This window comes from Carassius carassius, chromosome 2 (assembly GCF_963082965.1).
Source record: "Carassius carassius chromosome 2, fCarCar2.1, whole genome shotgun sequence".
NCBI lineage: Eukaryota > Metazoa > Chordata > Actinopteri > Cypriniformes > Cyprinidae > Carassius > Carassius carassius.
Genome location: NC_081756.1, coordinates 7,199,746 through 7,216,416, shown reverse-complemented (window position 1 = coordinate 7,216,416; position 16,671 = coordinate 7,199,746). Strand labels below are relative to the sequence as shown.

Sequence of the window (16,671 nt, the reverse complement as noted above, 5' to 3'; positions counted from 1 at the left end):
TTTTGGAGAGCATCTGTGTTGAGCCAGAGACAGTTTATAAGAGACATGCCACTTCCTCAATCCTCAATACAACTATATAAGGAAAACCCGTAACGGCAAAGATGGCGGTTGTGTGCACATGTCCCGCCCCTCCCGCTGGAAAGCCAATCATCTGCTTTTAAACAGTCAAGCCGGGAAACATTTAAGCCTATCGTCTGGTTCCAATGACGTATGTGTGTTGAGGAACACTAGCGCATGCGTAGTAAAGGTATAACCTGTGGGGAAAAAAGGCATTTTAAACCTTATTTTGGGGCAAAGTCATCAACATTTTTCAGTGATTTTTATCACATTTCACTGCTGTTTCTATAAATGCTGTTTTTATGTCCCGGTGACCAGTGAAAGTGCAGTTCTGACTCTCTGCCCATTCATTTAGATAGGAGCTGGTCTTGTTATTCTGAAATAGCTGCCCGGAGGCGTTGCCAAGATGGCGGCCGATTGGCACGACTTGCCTGAAAGGACTTTGGTTGAGCTCAACGGGAGGGGTTCACGTTCATGTCACTTCAAGCTTTTAAGCTAGAATTAAAAAATATTTTTCTGCTCTCTTACAAAAGATGGTAAACCAGATCCAAGATAAACATGTTTACCTCGCCCTGCAGATGAATCACAGATTGCATCCTGCCATTCAATGTTAAATGAAAGGCATTATAGAATCAAATTCATGCGTTGCTTGAAAAGTGTCCAAAATGAGGCATTAGAAAGCCTCTATACTTCTCAACCTTATAATGCTCAGTCTATAATATCTGAGAATGTGGGCATTTTTAATAACTTCAACCCAGGCATTTGCATGATACTGACCTTTGGGAGAACGTATGTTTGTTTAGGAATATGAAAAGTGAAGCATTACTATGATCTGTCAGCATTATGTCTGAAGTTGGACGACGAGACACATTAATTCTGAAAGTTGAAGGCGTCCTTTCAAAAACCTCTGACTCATTAAAATTAATGAAATTACAATGAACATGCTCATCAATTGTGGGCCAGCTGGACAAATGAAGTCTTAACAAGATTTATAATATTCTCTCAAATGGCTTTCTATTAAAATTACATTTTGTTTAAAGAAAATGAAACTTGTTAGGCAATTAATATTATTTTACATTAGTATTTTTTACATTAATTTACATAAACGTCCTACACAATTCTAATTTTTACAATTCTAAATTACATATTACTATATTGTTTATTAGTACTTACACAATATGAGGTATAAATGTACTTAAATGTCCTGAAATAATGTCATAATAAAAAAATTATGGCTTAATAAATATGGCTTCATTTGTTTATTAAAAAAATCATAATATATAATATATTTCCTGTCTTCTGATCTTAGGGGGAAAATTGACCAGACATGTTTCTGTGACATTCCCTCACAAAAGCTAATATTTAGTGGGCAGAAAAGAAGTATTATGAAGCTAGTATTGATCTGCATAAAGCAAATCTTTGTTATACGTCCTTAGCGTGAGTTTCATCCTAATGTGACAAGCAGCTTGTCAGCAGAGAAGCGTTGTTTGTTATAGCGCATCATTAGAGACGACACCTGGCCTGATTCCTGTCTACAGCCTTTACGGAGCTGCTCCAGTCTCTCTCAGATCCACTGTGTGGCCATTTGGAAGACTCTTGTTATGGCAAAAGGTTGAGTAATTACCCAGAAAGCTTTGGGACGGTTTGTCTTCAACAACTTTTATCCGCCGAGCTCCCACCGGAATGACAGCTGCCTCGATGTAACCTTTGGGAAGGAGAGAAATAAGAGGAGAAACGAGAGAAAGAAGGGTGGAAAATGAAAAGAGACGAGCAGGATTTCATACTAGTGCACAGGTGGGTAAACACAGGTGCAGGTGTGCATTTCTATAAATATGTTATGGATGTGGATAAAGCACATGTGTCTATCATTACACACAGTGTATATTCCTGGCCAGTCAGAGTAGATCATTCACAATTAATATGGTAAGTTTGAATTATAAATATTTACCATCTCTAGATATATATATAACCAAGAGTTTGGTTCCAAAACACGATAAATGCCATTAAAAATATTCTTTATTGTATCTGGTCGTTATTGAAAAGTAAATTTTTAATTTTACGTAAATTGCGATATTCGCAGAGTTATAAGGTCATATTTTCTCCCTTTTTTTCCAAACCGCGAAAACGCGAGTCTCCCTTTTCTAAAGAATGCAATATATCTGCTCAACCAATCACAGCGCACCATTCCACGCACTGTAGATGGTAACAACCAGTCACAGCGCACCATTCCACGCACTGTAGATGGTAACAACCAGTCACAGCACACCATTCCACGCACTGTAGACAGTAATAGAGGTCCTCTGAATACACCCGGCATCCTAGTTTCCCTCATCTACTTTGTGATCAACAAGCAAAGGCTGCACGATGAAGCTCATGTCATGCGCATCTCGTAAGTAAAGCCAGTTCTGTGATTAATAGTACCAGTCAATGTGCTTTCAGATGGAAATTATTCAGATGCATTTAATACACAGAGCCGTAGATCACTGACAAGCTGCACTATATCGCATTCATTAGATGAATCGCACTGGTTTATGAACGCGATATTGCATAGCTTGTCAATGTTAGTGTTTTTATTATTGTCACTTATGTTTTGGTTAATACAGCACATAGCACTAGTCAACTGAATGAATGTTAACATGGCAAAGATGAATGCACATTTGGAAGTTGAATGTAAGGGAAATGACATTTTGGAATTTCTGTGGTCCAATGTGATATTGTTGTTCATGTTCTTGTTCATGATGAAATTGTATTTTATTGCTGTAATTTAATTTATAGCATTAACAAGATGACCCATTGAATTCATGTTGGAAGCGCTGACTATTTTAAGTCCAGTGCCTGTATATAAGATATATTGACCAAGTTCAGAGGCTGTCTGTCATATGTGGATCAACATACTATGTTGTGTATTTTCATCAGTTTCAATATGAAAAATACCTTTCATGTTGATTCAATGGATTTATTGGATTAAAAAAAAAAAAAAAAGTATCTTGGATTTATTACATTTTGAAAAAAAAAATCATAACCTGGATTTGAATTTCTTATGTTATTATAACCTAAAGATGCTATCTGAAAGATTGAAATAGAATATAGTGGCTTTCATCTAGCCACTTTCTTGGTAAAGAAAACACATTTTTACTCAAATTAATCAAAATGGATTTATTGCGTTTTGGAACCAAACTCTTCATATACAGTATATATATATATATATATATATATATATATATATATATATATATATATATACAGTATGTATACATAGTGTGTACGATGCTTTGGGGTAAGTTGGTGGTCAACTCTGATCAGAAGCAGGACTTTTTTCCTCTGACCTCCAGCTCATTTAAAGAAGTGACCTTTGACACCTGGACCTCAGACTCTAGCGGCTTTGTGAAACGTGTTCTGAAGAATGAAGGATGAGACTTGTGTGACTCTGATTGAGATGATCTGACCTGCACTTTGAATGACAGTCTGAAATGGTTATTGTAAAGTGCTTTACTGCCCCACACTTTGCACCAAAGCCATTTTATACTCACCGTTTTATACTCACAAACATGCGGTTATCACTCCACACAGCACCACAAACCCGGCCACCGGATTAGCATAAAACAAACCAACCCCAGATCAGGACCACACACTCATTCACATGCCACCACATCTTAAAGACCTGGAATAACTGCTGGACTGTGGGGTTCAGTTTCTGTCCGGTTTTGTTATGGAGAGTAATTCATCTCAAACAATGAAAGCTGAGAATATAGATGTAGGAAAGCTTTTCTGCCAAACATTTTTCAGCCTCCCGTGAAAGACTGAGTGAAATTTGTCTGAAAGCTTTATTGTACCAGAGATGTCTACCTTTTGAAAAGGAATAGCTCGCACAGAGATGAAAATCATGCAGGGCTCGCAAAATTGGTTGCTCTTCAGGTGGCATTCTTCAGATTTTGGTAGCCCAAAATGAATTTAACTAGACAGAATCAAAAAAGACATCGGCTGAACTTCACTGCAGACAAATCAGCCTGATCGAAAACAAGCGTGTTTGTACTTTTTCTTCAAATAATAAGAGAGTAAGTGTGCAACGGATCACAAAACTCACGTCATGGATCACTTCAACTGAAGACTGGAGAAATGATGCTGAAAATTCAGCTGTACACAACAGGAATAAACTACATTTTACAATATATTACATCACAAATTAGTTATTTTAATTTATAATCTGTTGTTTTATCTGTATTTTTAATCAAATTAATGCAGATTTAGTGAGCATAAGAAACTCTTTTTATAAAAAAATAAATTAAAAAAACCTATCTAACCCCCCCATTTTTAAAAGCTGCTTCGTTTTAGTTGACTTTTACCAAACTGAGGGATTGAGAGAGACTTGAACTCGATATAATTCTTCCAGGAGAATCCAAAGAGGACTTAATAAGCATTTCTGTAAAGAACTACCATGAGCTCTGAAGTTAATAAGTGATTATTTATGATTCTGCAGAAGCCACGAGTCAGTCAAATTCATATTTAAACACAGTCACAGTCACCATGGGAATTCGCATGAAGTCACTCGCATGAAGAATGATGAACTGAATCACTATCAAACTCACTGCCTGGATATTTTGTAATAAATTTAAGATATATTTCTATTTTATTAAACTTAAAATATACACTTACTGTATAATCAATGATTATTATTCAAAAGTATATTATTAAAATAAATATTTGATCAAAAATACAGGAAAATTATAAAAAAATATTAGATTTTAAAATACATGTTTTCTATTCAAATATATTTAAAAATGTAATTTATTCCTGTGATGCAAAGCTGTATTTTCAGCATCATTACTCCAGTCTTCAGTGTCACATGGTCCTTCAGAAATCATTCTAATATGCTGATTCAGAAAATGCAAAAGAACAGGATTTATCTTAAATCTGAAAAAACATTTTGTAACATTACAATGTCTTGCCACTTTTGATACAGTTAATGATTCCTTTCGAAATAAAAGTTTTATTTCTTAAAAATAAATAAATAATAAATATTTTGAATGGTAGTGCACCTATGAAAAAAAAAAATGAATGGGAAAAAATACTTCCAGAGGCAAATGTGGTTAAATGTGAAAGAGTGAGAGTCAGATCTTTCTACAGGAGTGAAATCCTCTCATGACTGCTCTTGAAGATCCACTAAAACTCACCTTTACCCAGTGAGAACTGGTTTCAGAAGCCCCAAAGAGTCAGTTAAAGATTTATTTAAAAGAGCAAACTTAATTTTCGAGATTAATTTTTTATGAGGCCCTTGCAAACAAAAGAAATTGGTCAATTTGACTCCTGAAACTGTACAGTTGCTTTCTGTCCTTTGCAACTGTTGCTTGTCAGATTGCATTAGATCTTTAGTAAAAGTCAAAGCAGACTGCACTACATCATGTCAGACGGTATGATACAAGACTGACAGCACCGATGGTCCGATTCACTTCATCGAATTATGTCACATTCCTCATAGACATGCACAAAGCCAAGAAAGCCCTTGAGGAAAATGGGAATTTCGATATGATCTTAAAATGATGGAAATGCTAAATAACATGACTTCTGATTGTCTCAAACAGCAAAAATCGTACTGTACGCATGCAGCTTTGGCTCAGCAATAACTACTGGCAAAGTCTGAAGTCCTTCGTGTTGTCCTAACTCATTCCCCATGTGGCTGGGCATGCATACATATTCCCAAATTCAGCAGTGGACAGGATGATGATGGCCTGAAGCTACAGCAGCTGGAGACCATTGGGACGCTTGGTGTTTTAGGAGGCACACAATGTAACCTTGGAGTCACTTGAACCGAATCCAGTGAATAACAGATGACTCAAGAGAACGAGTCCTTACTCAGCTCATAAAGACAGTTTTGCAATGACAAAATGTTTTAACCTCTCAGATCATTCACACAAACAGACCTAATGGAGCATGTCAGTTAAATGAAAACATCATGTTATGCAGATAAGAGAAGCTTAACAGTTTAACTTTGAATATTAGGGGTTTTTAAAAAACTAATTGAAATATTTTGACTTTGACAAGTCAACGCAATTAAACACACTACCGTTCAATTGTTTGTGATCACTACAGTTTTTAATAGGGATGCACCGATCATGATTTTTTATGGCCGATTCCGATACCGATTTTCTAATTTTTTGTTTTTGTTTTTTATCTTTAAGCAACAAACAAGAAAGAAGGAAAGTGTGCATAAACAAGATGTATATTTGGTATTTAATAGGCCAAACTGGCTTTTAGCTATTGAAAACAATAACCATAATCATCTGAAATTAACGGCAGTAACTGCACAGTAAGTAGCCTACATTCAATACAAACATAGATGGTACAGACGTCAGCATTTAGCTTTTGTATTTGAATTGGGTTGAAACTACAGAGAACTGGCCTTAAATTAAAAGATTAACTGTAACCATGTGAAATTAAAAGCAATAACTGCATAGTTCTACAGTCCAAACACCACAATCAGCACACATTCAATAAGATGTTTCTTAATCAGCATTTAGTATTTTAGTTTTTAAATTTGGTTTTAAATAAAAAAAAGTATTTACCAGTGAGACTAAATATAAGTATGCTATATAAATACATTATTCCAAAATGTTAAAATCAAATAATGTTGGTGTGAATAAAACAAAGAAGCAAAGTGTTTCATTCATCCAATAATAAAAAAAAAAAATAGGTTAATGATTCACATATTTTTTTACTTGAGCCAATGAAAAATAAATAACTATTGTCTCAAGTTAAAAAATATAGATGTGAATCAATACCCTAAAAATGTTTTATTGCATGAATGAAACACTTTTTTTTTTCAGTGCACTACAGCAGGTGATTTTTAAATCAAATTAACTCGATGTAATTTTGAGGTAAAATAAAAATAATCATCCTATACAGAACTGACGGTTACTTCTGGCTTTTCAAAGTATATGTAAGTTTCCTCTTTACAAAAATAAATAAATAAATAAATAAAAAATTCAGTTTTGTCACAGTTTAATCTGTTTCGTTTCTCATCCAACACACGAGAAGTTGAGCTGAACATCCCTTCACTGTCTCCGCTTGTGCAGGGACAGGTAAGCGCAGGAAAGGGACTCTTATTTTGTACACCAGTATAACAACGGCTGTTCGCTTCCTGCTATCTGTGCCTCAGACATGTAGCACTGCACTTCCAGTGCTGAACGGCTGCGAAATACTTCTGCACAAATGGCATAGTGAATGATTACAATGTAGTCTGTGCACGCGGGCGCACTTCCGGAAAAATCGGCCTGAAAAAGACCAAAAACCGGCCGATTGCCGATCGCCAATTTTAAGCAAAAAACCGTCCGGTTCCGATTTATAGCCGTTCAACCGTTGCATCCCTAGTTTTTAAATGTATACTTTTATTCAGCCAGGATGCATTAAACTGATCAAAACTGACTATGAATATACATTTATAATGTTAAAAAAATTCAAAAATGTTGTTCTTTTGAACTTTCTATTCATCAAAGAATCGTGAAAAGATAAATGTAGCACGGTTTCCACTAAAATATAAAGCACCGCAACCTTTTTTTAACATTGATAATAATCAGAAATGTTTCTTGAGCAGCAAATCAGCATATTAGACTGATTTCTGAAGGATCATGAGACACTGTTTAATACATGAGTAAAGACTGCATTTTAAAATATATTTAAACACAAAATAGTTATTTTAAATTTTTATAATAGCTATAAATTTTTGGCTGTATATTTTTGATCAAATAAATGCAGCCTTGATAAACAAAGAAAATGTATTATTTTAGTATCACTTATTAGAATTAACTATTACAATTTCAGTTGTCATTTTAATTTTAAAATGTTTTTTAAAAAAAAGTTTGTCATTTTCTTTTCTTATTTTTATTTTGTAATTTATTTTTATTTTATTTTTAGTCATTTAAGCAGTTCAACTTTCTATTTCAGTCAGCTGTCAAGTGTTTTAAAATTTTTTTTTATCTAATTGTATTTTATTTTAGATTTATTTCATTTAACAGAAACTATTTCAATAGACTTACTAAAAAATACAGCAACAGTGATAAGAATCTTATTTCATAAACACGGAAATACTTGTTTTCACTGATCCCAAACTTTTGAACGGTAGCATATATTGTATTAAACAGAATCAAAACATCAACTCTCATAGTGTAAAGATGTGTTTAATATAATCATTCAAGAGCAGTTGGGTGTATCCCACAGAACAGTTTGTATCAAAACAACACGCGCACACACACACACACACACACACACATGCACTTCAAACCATGCATCTTACATGAGAAACACTTGAGAACAGCTCTGGGTTTCGACATCACGCACGTAGAAACCTTCTTACAAAGTCTATGAGGGACTGAGAGACACAAAACCAACATGGTCAATGAAAGAGGAAACTTGCTGTGCTTCTCCTTTAGTCCAAGCCCACACCACTCCAAAATAAAGACACAAGCACTCAGAAACTGCAGTGGTGTCCATCAGAGGAGGTAAGAGAGCAGTAGAATTTAGTCTACGTTGTGTTGAGGACCAGCAGGCCTGATGACACACTTCAGCGAGACTGAAAGTTTATATTAACGTCAGATGAACATAAATGATTGCCCTCATTCTGACTCACCCATCCCTTCTGAGTGGTTGAAGTCTCCTTTAACGATCTTGCAGGATTTGCCATCACCGTTGCAGACGCCACACCGGTCTTCTTTTGCAGATGAACCAATGATGCCGTCACATCCGATTTTCTGTAAGAACAACAACAAAAAAACGTTGATTTCATGATCCATGAGTTACAGGAATGTAAAAAAACTTGATTGGTATGAATGAATGAATTGTAAAATGTCACTCCAAACCTGTAAGATGTTGATTTATCACTACATCAAAGTTATATAAGATTTTTAGCGTTCTTTTCAACTTTCTATTGATTAAAGTATCACGGTTTCTACAGAAAGCAGCACAACTGTTTTCAACATTGATAATAATAATAAATGTTTCTTGAGCAGCGAATCAGTATATTAGAATGATTTCTGAAGGATCATGTGCCACTGAAGACTGGAGTAATGATGCTGAAAATTCAGGATTAAGTGTCATTGTATGAAAAGAAAATCCTCTTTTTGTGCTCTACAAGAAAGAAAACACCATACAAGGGGTTAAAATACCTTTTATTTCTTAATTCAGTAAATCTGTCCATTGCGACAAAAGAACACGACAAGCAAGTTGTTGCCCAATGTTGATAACAAATCAGTGTTGAGCAGTAGTATCAATCTGATTTCTTTGGCACAACATCAAGACACATAAAGAATAATGGCTCAATGGTTGCATAACTTCAAATGCAACAAAATAACGCATAAAAGTGAGAGCCTTATCATGTAAATCTTTAACGAATGATTTCAGAAACCTGATGTAAAATGCCATTAGTAAATGTTCTGTGGCAATCACCGCTGGTTTAACTGATGAACTGGAAGTCATTCTTCATTTCACTTTAGGAATGTGTTGCAGTTGCATTATAAGGGCGAGAGAGCGTGGCAACAGAGTCATTCAGATTGGATGTACTTTATGAGTCATGCCAGGCCCCATTTTTTGCATTCAGCTGTAGACAAATTGGAATCTTGTCTGGTTAAAGGAATATTTCAACCAAAAATAGATATAGATGTAGATATGGATGAGCCAAGATATAGATGAGCTTGTTTCGCCATCTGAACAGATTTGGAGAAATTATCCTTCCGTCACTTGCAGTGAATGGGTGCCATCAGGATGAGAGTCCAAACAGCTGTTAAAAACATCACAATAATCCACAAGTAATACACACCACTCCAGTCTATCAATTAATGTCTTGTGATGTGAAAAGCTGCATGTTTGTAAGAAACAAATCCATCATAAAGAGGTTTTAACATTCATCGCAAACAATCACTTCTGGACAAAAAAACATGTCCATTATGAAACTTTCTTAAGTGAAGAAGTCCACATCCTGCTGTTCTTACACATCAAAATCCACTAACATATATGTCCAGAACTATTGTGGACTGTTTTTGCTTGTAATCAGTGATTGATATTTCAATCATATTTCATTCTGTAATATATTGCATGCATATGCAATATTTCTCTCCAGATTCAAACAAGATGACGTTTACACAGGAGAAAGCAAGATTATAGGGGAAGAAATGGTTTGAAGTTAAAAACATCTTAATTCAAATTCATTGTGGTCAAAGGCAAGAACGTACATGTAATGTGTACATGTAATATGTGACACACGCATCTACAAAGCTAGTGGCCAAAAACACTTTGTGCAGGATAAAACTCTTGCCGTCTGTTGACGTGCAATAAATATTGAAAGTTATGTACGAACACCTGTCTGTTCTACTCATTTTAACTGACTTGTGAAAACTTCTCCAAAAAAATAATTAAAAAAATTCTTTGACACATAGCAACTTTTTTTTTTTTTATTAATTTTTTTAACAGTAACGCAAATAGTTACTTTCCCTGGTAACGAGTTACTTTTATTATAGAGTAATTCAGTTACTAACTCAGTTACTTTTTGGAACAAGTAGTGAGTAACTATAACTAATTACTTTTTTAAAGTTACGTTCCCAACAGTGTTTATAGACTATATCTTAGCTTTCAATACTATAGTCCCCATAAAGCTAGCTTCTAAACTCATTGACCTCGGCCTGAATTCTTCACTCTACAACTGGATTCTTGATTTCCTCACCGGCAGACCTCAAGTGGTGAAACTAGGCCAGTACACCTCAAACTCCATCACCCTGAACGTAGGAGCCCCACAGGGCTGTGTCCTGAGTCCCCTGCTCTACTCTCTCTACACACATGACTGCGTGTCTTCGCACAGCTCCACATCCATTATCAAATTTGCTGATGATACTGTGGTTATGGGCCTCATTCACAACAATAATGAGACCGCATACTTGGATGAGGTAGAGAAATTAACATCATGGTGCCAGGACAACTTTCTCTCTCTGAATGTGAGCAAAACTAAAGAACTGATTGTGGACTCCAGGAAGAGACAGCAGCAGCCCTATACACCTCTTTTGATCAGCGGGACCCCTGTGGAGAGGGTGAGCAGCTTCAAGTACCTTGGTGTAAACATCTCTGAGGACCTGACTTGGACCACTCACATTCAAACACAGGTTAATAAAGCCAGGCAAAGACTGTACCACCAGCTGAGGAAATTCAGGGTCTCATCAGCAATCCTGAAAACTTTCTATTCAGGGGCTATAGAAAGTGTATTGACTCAGTGCATCTCAGTGTGGTATGGGAACAGATCCAGTCAAGACTGCAAAGCACTGCAGAGAGTTGTGCGCTTAGCTGAGTGCATCTCAGGGTCTGCTCTCCCCTCTCTGCAAGATATCTACCTCAAACGCTGCAGAAGCAGAGCTGTTAAAATCATCAAAGACCCCACCCACCCCAGTAACCATCTTTTCACTTTGCTGCCATCTGGTAAGCGCTTCCGTAGCCTGATGGCAAAAACCGAGAGACTCAGGAGGAGTTTCTTCCCCCAGGCCATCAGGCTCCTAAACTTAAAACCAGCCTCTTAACATCTTCATGTCTCCACTTAATATTCACTTATTAGTAAGATATTCAGCATTCTCTACCTCACATTGACATACTGGAAGTGTCAACCTGTTTGCACATTTGCCTCTTGTACGTCCCTGGGTATCTTAATATTTAAGACTACAGTATAATGCACATATGCACATTGCCTCTTGTACGTCCCTGGGTATCTTAATATTTAAGACTACAGTATAATGCACATATGCACATTGCCTCTTGTACATCCCTGGGTATCTTAATATTTAAGACTACAGTTTACTTTCATGCACATTATTTTGCGTTCTATATATTAAATTCTACAATATACATCTTTTTTATATTTTATTCTTATATTTTTTATTGTTTACTTTTATTTCAATCTTTCAAAGCTTTATTTGTGTATATTTCCATCTGTGTTGTATTCTTAATAATTGCACTGTCCATGGAGCGGACCTGACTCACATTTCACTGCTGGTTATATATGCTCTATATAATTGTGCATGTGTCAAATAAAAAAATCTTGATCTTGAATCTTGAATTCCTTATGCAGCTTTTCACTTTACAAGACATTAACTGATGGGGTGGATTACATCATTATTGTGATGTTTTTATCAGCTGTTTGGATTCTCATTCTGATGGCACCCATTCACTGCAGAGGATCCACTGGTGAGCAAGTGATGCAATGCTACATTTCTCCAAATCTGATTCTATGAAGAAACAAACTCATCTACATCTTGGATGACCTGAGGTTGAGCACATTTTCAGCCATTTAAATCAGTATTCAACAGAAAAACAATGAGCATGTGTTCTTGAAAAACATTAACAAACTAGGAACTAGTTAATTAGGAAACTAGAAAATTAGGAATGATGCTAATGACGCTGAAAAAAATATTTTTGATGTCCTCCCTATCTTATTAAATCCAGGTAATCTCTGTCAGTGATTTCCTTCTTAATAGGCTTGCTTAAAAGTAAAAGCAGAATGGAATAAATAAACCGGAAAAGGTCACAGAAATCATATTTTCACTAAAGGATCCCGGCGCTGAGCATATGTTCACTCCCTCCGGATGTTTTCGGACACACGAGCTGCATTCAGACTTTGAATATGAGCGCTAACTCCAAAACAGTGATGCTGGGATTGTGGTCAGGAAAAACCAGGACAGGAGCTGACCCTGAATCTGCTCACTTCCTGTGGGGCAGCCCAGGTGGAGCATGTTTATATAATACATAATGAAGGAATGTAGTCAATGTTCAGGGCTGATGAATCCCTTCACTCACGTACAGTAACCGTCGCACACATGTGTGTGTGGGTGTGTGTGTGTTTTAGTACACACAATGAAACCACTTCCAGACATTTTGACCTGCTTTTTTCAGTCCTGCTTTCTATTAGTGGAGGCGGCTTGCAGTCTGTGACCTCCTTTCAGTCTTGTACTCTTACTAGTGGCCATCGAGCAACAGTGTGGCTCACTGTAGAAACAGTGGCCAAAACTAAGCTTCCTGAGTGTGCAACATGTCTTTCACTGTCAAACAACTACACAACTCTCACAACTGTACTTTCTTATTCATTCTCTATTCTCGTTGGCCTTCCTAGCACTCTTTCATCAGTCTTCCTCTATGACAACACGCTTCTACAATCACATAGCATCTAAATTAATCAAATACTCTTATGCAATGTCTTACTGTAAAACACTGCAGAAAATGAACTGGTGCATTATGATCTCACACTCATCTTTATTCAATCGATCAGGCAGGTTTTTAACCTTAATCTTCATTAAATGCAACAACTGTGTCATTTTTATGCTAAAACCTGTCATATCAGTCTTCTCATATTCCAGTTTCACTTCAGAGACAACTGCAATCAGTATGATATTTGTAGGGCGATTTGATTTGTTTGTCGATTTCTGGCTCAACCAAAGACGTGAGTTTGGAAGAAGAATACATATAAAAGGGATATATGACAGTATATGACAAAATGGGGGATTTTTAGAAAACTGGACAAGAAAGAGTCATTATTTTACTTCATGTTTAAATAAATACTTCACCCAAACATTAAAATGCAATTTTAATTTCAGTCTCTTCCTCACACAAAGCTATCGTATGACTTCATAAGACTATAAAATATACTATGTCTATGGTAATTTATGGGGTTTTTTTTATAATATACATCAATCAGTTACATGTAAATGCTTGGATAGTATTTGGTATTTTAGTTAAAGAATATATTTCAACATGGTATTACTATAGAAACGTGGTCTTTTTCATGTTTGTATTGGGCTAAGATTTGAACTTATGCTAAATAGTTTGAAAAGAGAATGTGAACTAGGGCTGTCGCGGTTAAGAAATTTCCCCTGCGGTTATTATGGGTGGTTCAATAGCGCGATATGCGGTATTATCGCCGTTTTTTCTTTTTTTTTTTTACATACCTAATTTATCCTGATTTTGCTGCATACAAAGCTCTATCGTTGAGTTATGTAGCATATATTGTTGCTTTTTTTAACTGACAGAGATGTTTTAAAACATTTTTATTTATTGTTAAATGCCAAACAGCAACAAGAACATGCGTTTTCCAATAATTTTTTTTTTTTTTTTAAGAAATCAAGTTCTAACATGTATTACAAGTATGTGCGCGCGACTTTGGACAGCAGCGGAAATCGTACTCGGTTACTAGCATAACCTCGGTTCCCTGAGATGAGGGAACGAGTACTGCGTAAGCTAGCTTACGCTATGGGAAAAGGTCCCCTTTTCTCGAGAATATGAAGCCAAAAATTATCCTTAATTTTTAAATAATGTAAAACGCAGTGCTGCAGCACAGCAGACCCAAGCGAAGCGGCTCGCGCGCTTATTGGCTGTGCTGCGGCAACTGCAGCAACCTATGGTGAGGCGGCGGAGAGGAACGAACCAATGGGGGCGCTTCGCGCCCATTGGACGTCAGAGCGCGCCAAAATAGGCGTGGCTGGAACTATATAAGCCACCGCTTCACCATAGGGATAAGGTTTTAAATCGACTGAAGCGATCACCCGGTCCGAGCACATAGCACGGCAGGTTACGCAGTACTCGTTCCCTCATCTCAGGGAACCGAGGTTACGCTAGTAACCGAGCACGTTCCCTTTCGAGAGTACTCTCGTACTGCGTAAGCTAGCTTACGCTATGGGAACACAATGTAAAACGCCGTGCGTGCTCGGGAACTTCGACCTGTCACAGCCCAAGGCGAGAGCCCGGGGCTTTATAGCAGGAGAAATCCCAGTCCCAACAGCCAACCTTAGTGAGCTTTATATAGGGAACGAAAAAAGGGGGACGTGATAAGGCTTAGCACGTCTATATAGAAAGTACCCTGGCCTGCAGGGCAGGGATTTGCAGATTATAGAATCTAATAAATGTGGACGGAGAGGCCCAGCCTGCCGCCGCACAGATATCATCCAGTGGTATCCCGCAGGACCACGCCCATGACGAGGCCATACCTCGGGTGGAATGGGCTCTGATGCCGAACGGGCAGTGAAGGCCTTTAGATTTGTAAGCCAGCGAGATAGTGTCTACTATCCATCGCGATAGGCTTTGCTTCGTGGTGGCGAGACCTCGGGTGCGCCCACCAAAGCATATGAAGAGCTGGTCCGACCTCCTGAATAAGGCGGAGCGCGCAATATAGGTTTTGAGAGCCCTGACGGGGCAGATGAAGCTCGCGTTGCTTTCGTCGCTTTGCGAGGAAAGGGCTGACAGCGAGACGACCTGCGCTCTGAACGGTGTTGAGAGCACCTTGGGGACATAGCCGTGTCTTGGTCTGAGAATGACTCTGGAGTCATTAGGCCCAAACTCGAGACAGTCAGCGCTTACAGATAGCATGTAAATCCCCCACTCGCTTGACTGAGGCCAGAGCCAGTAGAAAAGCGGTTTTGAACGAAAGAAGCTTCATATCGACAGACTGAAGCGGTTCAAAAGGGGGGCCCTTTAAGGCCTCTAGGACCGTAGACAGGTCCCAGGAAGGGATTGAAGGGGGTCGGGGAGGGTTCATCCGACGAGCTCCCTTAAGGAAACGAATGACCAGTTCGTTTTTTCCCAGTGATAGGCCGGCCACTGGAGCATGAGAAGCTGCAATGGCTGCCACATACACTTTGAGCGTAGACGGGGATCTGCCCGCATCTAAACGCTCCTGTAGGAAGGAGAGTATCTCCGTCACGTCACATAAGTGAGGGTCTAGGTTCCGTGTCCCGCACCAGGTGGAGAACACTGACCATTTCTGCGCGTACAGGCGCCTGGTTGAGGGCGCTCTGGCTTCCGTAATGGTCTTTAACACTCCCTAAGGGAGGTTCCCGGGTACCCGTTGAGGGGCCATACATGAAGGGCCCAAAGTTCGGGGTGGGGATGCCAGAGTGCGCCCTTCAGCTGCGTGAGGAGATCTTTCCGCAGCGGTATTGGCCATGGGGCTGTACTGGACAGCTGCATCAGCTCGGAGAACCAAGGTTGGGTCGTCCAGAGTGGGGCTACTAGCAGCATAGCACATCTGCTCTTCCTGACCCGATCGTTGACCTGCGGTAGCATCGCGACCGGTGGGAAGGCATTAAGCGGGCGTCTGGGCCAATCGAGGGCCAGCGCGTCCCTGCTCTTTGAAAAATATATTGGGCAATGAGCGTTGTCTTCTGAGGCGAAGAGGTCGACCTCTGCCCTGCCGAAGATGCTCCACATCAACTGAACCGTTTGTGGGTGAAGAGACCACTCCCCAGGGGGAACATTCGCCCTGGAAAGCATGTCCGGACCCCGGTTCAGGATGCCAGGTACATGCGCTGCCTTTAGCGAGCGCAGATTGTAATGTGCCCATGTCAGAAGACGTTCGGTCAGGGTGTGCAAGGTTTCTGACCTGACACCACCCTGGCGATTTATGTAGGCCACCACTGACATGCTGTCTGATCTGACAAGAACGTGGTGGCCCTTTAAAAATGGGAGGAAAGCTTTCAGGGATAGTTCGACCGCTATCATCTCCAGACAGTTTATGTGTAACAGTCACTCCGGGCTCGACCAGAGGCCGGAGGCAGACCTGCCCTCGTACAGGGCGCCCCAACCGAGGTTGGATGCATCTGTCGAGAC

General features: G+C 38.6%; 1 protein-coding gene across 2 annotated transcripts in view; it reads right to left on the bottom strand.

Annotated features, from left to right (window-relative positions):
* Nucleotides 1-16,671, bottom strand: part of LOC132101325 (A disintegrin and metalloproteinase with thrombospondin motifs 17-like) — a 121,396-nt gene that overhangs the window by 34,312 nt on the left and 70,413 nt on the right. The window contains exons 15-17 of one of the 2 annotated variants that reach the window (XM_059506202.1): nucleotides 8,678-8,798; nucleotides 8,345-8,419; nucleotides 1,682-1,762 (exon numbers count right to left, since the gene is read on the bottom strand). In XM_059506202.1, the coding sequence (XP_059362185.1) occupies nucleotides 1,682-1,762; nucleotides 8,345-8,419; nucleotides 8,678-8,798 (277 nt within the window). The remainder of the gene's footprint in view (nucleotides 1-1,681; nucleotides 1,763-8,344; nucleotides 8,420-8,677; nucleotides 8,799-16,671) is intronic. The other variant, XM_059506213.1, reaches the window with a different exon arrangement.